This window comes from Salmo salar, chromosome 04 (assembly GCF_965601325.2).
Source record: "Salmo salar chromosome 04, fSalSal1, whole genome shotgun sequence".
Classification (NCBI taxonomy): domain Eukaryota; kingdom Metazoa; phylum Chordata; class Actinopteri; order Salmoniformes; family Salmonidae; genus Salmo; species Salmo salar.
The window spans coordinates 63,175,288-63,181,606 of record NC_138294.1 but is presented as its reverse complement, the minus strand read 5'-3'; the positions used below and the strand labels follow the sequence as shown (position 1 = coordinate 63,181,606).

At 40.7% G+C, this 6,319-nt stretch overlaps 1 protein-coding gene across 2 annotated transcripts in view; it reads right to left on the bottom strand.

Moving 5' to 3' along the window:
• Positions 1-505, bottom strand: part of tbx16l (T-box transcription factor 16, like) — a 23,117-nt gene extending 22,612 nt beyond the window's left edge. Inside the window, exon 1 of one of the 2 annotated variants that reach the window (XM_014197266.3) lies at positions 205-505. In XM_014197266.3, the coding sequence (XP_014052741.3) occupies positions 205-286 (82 nt within the window). In that variant the 5' untranslated portion in view covers positions 287-505. The remainder of the gene's footprint in view (positions 1-204) is intronic. The other variant, XM_014197267.3, reaches the window with a different exon arrangement.
• Positions 506-6,319: the final 5,814 nt, after the last annotated feature.

Below are 6,319 nucleotides of genomic sequence, written 5' to 3'. Positions count from 1 at the left end.
AATGAATCAACGTTGTTTCCACATAATTTCAATGAAATTATGTTAATGTTGAATTGACGTCTGTGCCCAGTGGGATAGGCTACCCCTCTCAATAGGAAAGAGCAAAAACTGTATTGTTAGGCTCAGTTAGGACTTTTAAACATTGTAATGCAACGTTTCCAGTAACATTTGGTCATGTTGTCTATCCATTAAACACAAACCTACCTGGTGGACAATTGCCATAGTTCCTGGGCTGAGAGTTGAGTGGGTAGTCACCACACAGCAGCCTCTCCTCATGCAGATACATGGCCTTGGAGCTCCAGTTAGTGCTCTTGTTGTTAATTCCTCTCTGATTTACTCCAAACTCAAACTCAGTGATATGCACTTGAGATGTGATTAGGGCAGCTATCCCCTATAGCTTTCCCTCCCATATGGAAGACAGAGATGTGTGTGTGGTGTGTGTGTGTGTGTGTGTTAAGTGTTCGAACATCAATCAGAACCCCACTTTGATCTTTACACAGTTTAGAGTAGCTTACATGTTGTGTGAAAAGAGAGGAGCAGGGAGGGGGAGGTTGGTGTTCAGTATAGGCAGTGAGGCATTGGGGTTCCCCAACTTCAAAACCCCCAACTCCCAGGCCAGGTGCTAATCACCTGGGCAGTTTGGCCTGCCATTACTACAGGAAGCTGGTCCCAGCTCCTTTATTATACTGGCTGACCAGACAGACAGATACAGGACAGAAGGCTGGGGAGTGTCAATGCAGAGGTGTGTGTTGAGTGACACCTTGCTCCCTAAGTAACGACCTCCAGTCCACTGGACTTGGGCTCTATAGGGATGGCCTGGCTCTTTGAGATGTGGCTTGGTTATGATAAATATCATCATGATACCAAAAATATCTGAACACTTCTGAGCTTCTCTAATGTAGTAAATGCTGTCACAAAAATATATATTTGTCTTTGGTCTTCAAGGCAAGAGGGTGGAATTATTAATGTGGTTGTATGATTAAACAATATTTCATATTATCATTAAATTGTCATTAGGAATGGATAACTCATTCTACATATGAAATACATATTTGAGAGAACTTACAAATCTCTTATCCCAGCATATGAAGAGGGCCTACACAGAACTTGTATGGACTGGAGACTCATGTTCTGCTCTTATGCTCATATGTTATGTAGAGGTAAATCAGAACATTTATATGAATGTCTATAAATAGTCATTTACTTTACAAAATTAACTGCATCAGATTCATTACCCAAGATGATCCGTTTTTAGGGATATTTATTGTCAATATCGGGTGTATGAGAGGCGAAGTCAGGTGCAGGAGAGAAGCGAAATGTAACCAGGCGCACTTTATTATAGTTCCAAAATACGAGAGCACTACATAAATAAAAATGCGCTCAAAACCACGGAACATAACCAAAGTAAACCAAAGTAATGCGCGTAAATCAAACACCACGAAAAACATGAAACAATTACATACAAAACATGATGGGGAAACAGAGGGTTAAATACAAGTAGATTGATTGGGGAAATGATAACCATGTGTGTATGGAAACAAGACAAGACAAATGGATAATAGAAAAATGGAGCGGCGATGGCTAGAAAGCCGGTGACGTCGATCGCCGAACGCCGCCCGAACAAGGAGAGGAGCCGACTTCGGCGGAAGTCGTGACATTTATTTATTTTCCCCCAATACTTCCATCTGATACATACTTAATAATATTAAGAAGAAAATTTAGTCTGATTTAGATGTATAATGTGAAACTGCATTCTTACAAAGTAAAGCAAATGTGTATTATTATTTTTAATTCCGTACTTAAATAAATTACATTTTTGTCCTCCTGCTCTTAAATGTCTGGCTGGCCTCAGAAATACATTTTTATTTGAATGCGCTGTAAAATTCACAGAAATCTAAATTTGTTTCCCTGGTGCCTGGTGCCAGTGGTGGTTCTAGACCATTTCAACTGGGGGGGCCAAGCTGGGGCCAGTTGTACTGTTAGAGGGGCCAGTTACATTAGACGTCATTGTTGTCATATCGTTTTCTTCACTGCATTGCAGGCATTAGCAGTCAAAAGACCATGTTCCCCGTTGCCACCTGTCTAATAACGGATGTAAAAAAAGAACGATAGCAAAAATTTGTTATGTAAAAATTATTTCATACTCCACATTTAGGGGGGCCACAAGGGGGTCCAAAATTGTTGTCACAGGGGCACTGGCCCCCCCTGACCCTCCCCTCCAGAACTGCTAGTGCCTGGTGCCCCTCCAACTCTTTGCTGATAAAGAGTTGGAGGGACACCAGGCACCTCAATGGTGCCGCCCAGATAGGCCTGCTTACGTCTTTATCTGTAGGATCAACCCGACCACTCACACCCCCCTGGTCCCCCACCCAAACTGGGGAGCCTGTTTCCACAGTAACTGGGCTACGTTGTCGCCCCCACCTCTGTCCTCACCCCAAACCGTGTCACCCGACACCTCCCACGTGCCTCATACATATTTATTTCAATTTTGTTGAAATGTGATACGAATATTGTGTCAGAAAATATGCCAACCACAATGAATGCTCCTGAAAGATGGTTGCAGTTATGTTTGATATGTAGATGACTCAAACCACTAACATTTACATCAAGAAGAGTCATTGCATAATATTCAGTTGAAATCAGCTGCTGATAGTTGGATACCCTTTCCTTTGTAATCAAGATCTAAGACACAATTGATTGCATTTGCCATGACGTGAATTATAAAGTATTTGTAGTGGGGAGGAACTGTCAAATATTATACAGTACCAGTCAAAAGTTTGGACACACCTACTCAGAACAGGGTTTTTCTTTATTTTTGTAATGAATACTCAGGGAGAAAAGGTGCAGATTTACGCGCAGAGCGCGGCAGATGTTTATTAAGAAATCGTGGTCACAGGCAGGCAATGGTCAAACACAGGTAGGCAGTCAAAAACAAACAATACCTCACAACCATACAAACAGAAAGAATTGAACTAAATAGGGAGCTGATGAGACCAGGTGAGAAACGAACACAGGTGAAAACAATGAACAAAATGAAAGACAGGGCTACGTTCCAGAACACAAAGAAAAAGAACACAAGGTTGACTAAGAAAAGAAAAGCAGAACCTTACCATTTTTACAATTTTCTACATTGTAGAATAATAGTGAATACATCACAACTATGAAATAACACATATGGAATCATGTAGTAACAAAAAAGTATGAAACAAATCAAAATATATGTTATATTTGACATTCTTCAAAGTAGCCACCCTTTGCCTTGATGACAGGTTTGCACACTCTTGGCATTCTCTCAACCAGCTTCAGCTGGAATGCTTTTCAATTAATAGATGTGCCTTGTTAAAAGTTAATTTGTGGAATTTCTTTCCTTCTTAATGCGTTGTGTTGTGACAAGGTAGGGGTGCTATACAGAAGATAGCCCTATTTGGTAAAAGACCAAGTCCATATTATGGCAATAACAGTATAACTAAACAGAGAAACAACAGTCAATCATTACTTTAAGACATGAAGGTCAGTAAATCCGGAAAATTTCAAGAACTTTAAAAGTTTCTTCAAGTGCAGTCGCAAAAACCATCAAACGCTATAATGAAACTGGCTCTCATGAGGACCGTCACAGGAAAGGAAGACCCACAGTTACCTCTGCTGCAGAGGATAAGTTCATTAGAGTTAACTGCACCTCAGAAATTGCAGCCCAAATAAATGCTTCACAGAGTTCAAGTAACAGACGCATCTCAACATCAACTGTTCAGAGGAGACTGCGTGAATCAGGCCTTCATGGTCGAATTGCTGCAAAGAAACCACTACTAAAGGACACCAATAAGAAGAAGAGACTTACTTGGGCCATGAATCACGAGCAATGGACATTAGACCGGTGGATATCTGTCCTTTGGTCTGATGAGTCCAAAGTTTAGATTTTTGGTTCCAACTGCCATGTCTTTGTGAGACGCAAAGTAGGTGAATGGATGATCTCCGCACGTGGGGTTCCCACTGTGAAGCATGGAGGAGGTGTGATGGTGTGGGGGTGCTTTGCTGATGACACTGTCAGTGATTTATTTCGAATTCAAGGCACACTTAACCAGCATGGCTACCACAGCATTCTGCAGCGATACGCCATCCCATCTGGTTTGAGTTTGGTGGAACTATCATTTTTTTTTCAACAGGACAATGACCCAAAATACACCCCCAGGCTGTATAATTGCTATTTGACCAAGGAGAGTGATGGAGTGCTGAATCAGATGACCTGGCCTCCACAGTCATCCGACCTCAACCCAACTGAGATGGTTTGGGATGAGTTGGACAGCAGAGTGAAGAAAAAGTAGCCAACAAGTGCTCAGCATATGTGGGAACTCCTTCAAGACTGTTGGAAAAACATTCCTCATAAAGCTGTCATTGTAAATAAGAATTTGTTCTTAACTGATTTGCCTAGTTCAATAAAGGTTAAATAAAATAAAACATTAAAAGCTGTTTGAGAGAATGCCAAAAGTGTGCAAAGCTGTCATCAAGGCAAAGGGTGGCTACTTTGAAGAATCTAAAATATACAATATATTTTGATTTGTTTAACACTTTTTTGTTACTACATGATTCCACGTGTTATTTCATAGTTTTGATGTCTTCACGATTATTCTACAATGTAGAAAATAGTAAAAATAAAGAAAAACCCTGGAATGAGTAGGTGTGTCCAAACACATTTCTGAAAGTTTTAAGACTGAAATTATTTCAGTTGGCTGTTTCTTAGGATGTCCACTTAAGGTCATAATGTTTAATTATTCAGTGACTTCAATAACCAGTTCAGTGGAGGTCATGTTTTAACAATAGGTAATGTTTGCTTGGGTGAGTTTGAATGTTGACAAAAGAGACAGACAATTTGTTAAACAAAATGCAAGCTGGAAATAAATCTGCCAAAATAAGGCAAAAAAAACCGGGAGAAAAACATTTCTTAAGAAAAACTTGCTTTGGAATGGGTGTGTACAGGGGCATGGAGGGGTGTCAGATGAGATATCAAACACCTGATGTTGCAAAACTGTTTGGGGTCTGATTAGAAGGGGTGGGGCACATCATTAGATCAGAGGCAAACGGGACAAGACCCAGAGCATGATAGATAAGGGGGCCACAGCTCTGACGTCATCACCATATGCAAATGATCTGGTGGCCTTAAAGGACACCTTTGCGAGCTGTCATGAGTCTGTGAACAACGTGGTGGTGTTGGAGACGTGCTGGCTGTTGTAAACCAGAGCAGCGTGGTAATAGAAAACAACCAACGCCCTTAATTAACACTTTTTTTCTTCAAGAGGAGAGAGGACAACGCAGACAGACCAGACATGGAGGTGAGGTGAACATTTAAAGGCCCACTATGTGAAATTTACAGACGTTTTGATCACTTAACCCAGTCACGCTAAACCTCTGAAGCTGTCAATTGGGCTTCATTTGAAGGGGATAATTAGGGGAGAGAGCTGATGTTTAGAGAAGGTCCTCTATTAAGATGCTCTGCAAGTGGTTTCTTTTAGTTAACTACAAGCAATTACATTAAGAAAACTCATGTACATGGTATCGGTATGTAATGCAATGTGGGATCTGCTCTTGGTTAGTCTTGCAATAGGACCTCAATAGATTTGATTAAGAAATTGATGTGGATCATGCAAGAAAATATCATTCTGTAATATAGCATGCATATTGTATTCATTCCCTGGGTGGTTGACTTCTCAGAATGTTATAACACATTGATAACATATTGACTCAACCCTGTTTCTGTACATATTTGTTTGTGTATTTATTTAATATGTAATATCCATAATTTTATCCCCATTAGGTTTATTCATTTAGGCAATGTCATCATGGGACATTGTTCGTTAGTCTTGTACCCTGGACAGGATATCATCATATACTGTAAGTTCGTTATGGTGACACTACAGTATAGATGATGTACTATCCAGGGTCTCATTCCCCCTCCGGATACTATCAGCACACACACACAAGCTGTTGACGGTTGGAAGCTAGAGGGTGGCAATCTAACCGTTACCATTACTGAGTTTTAGCAATGGTAAGGGTTCTATTGATGCCTCTCAATGTCATAGCTACAATAGTACACACATGGACGGATGCTGCTGGCGGTTGGAAGCTAGAGGGTGGCGCTCAAACCGTTACCATTACTGAGTTTTAGCAATGGTAAGGGTTCTAATGCTGCTTCTCAATGTCATCTGGAGTTGTGTTAAAGGAAACTAAAAACTGGTGGACTGGTCTCGTCTTCCTGGCAAGAAGTCGCATTTGATTACAATACCTTAGTGATACCAAGAGCCAAAGTTGTGTTTAAGAGCTGATTTTG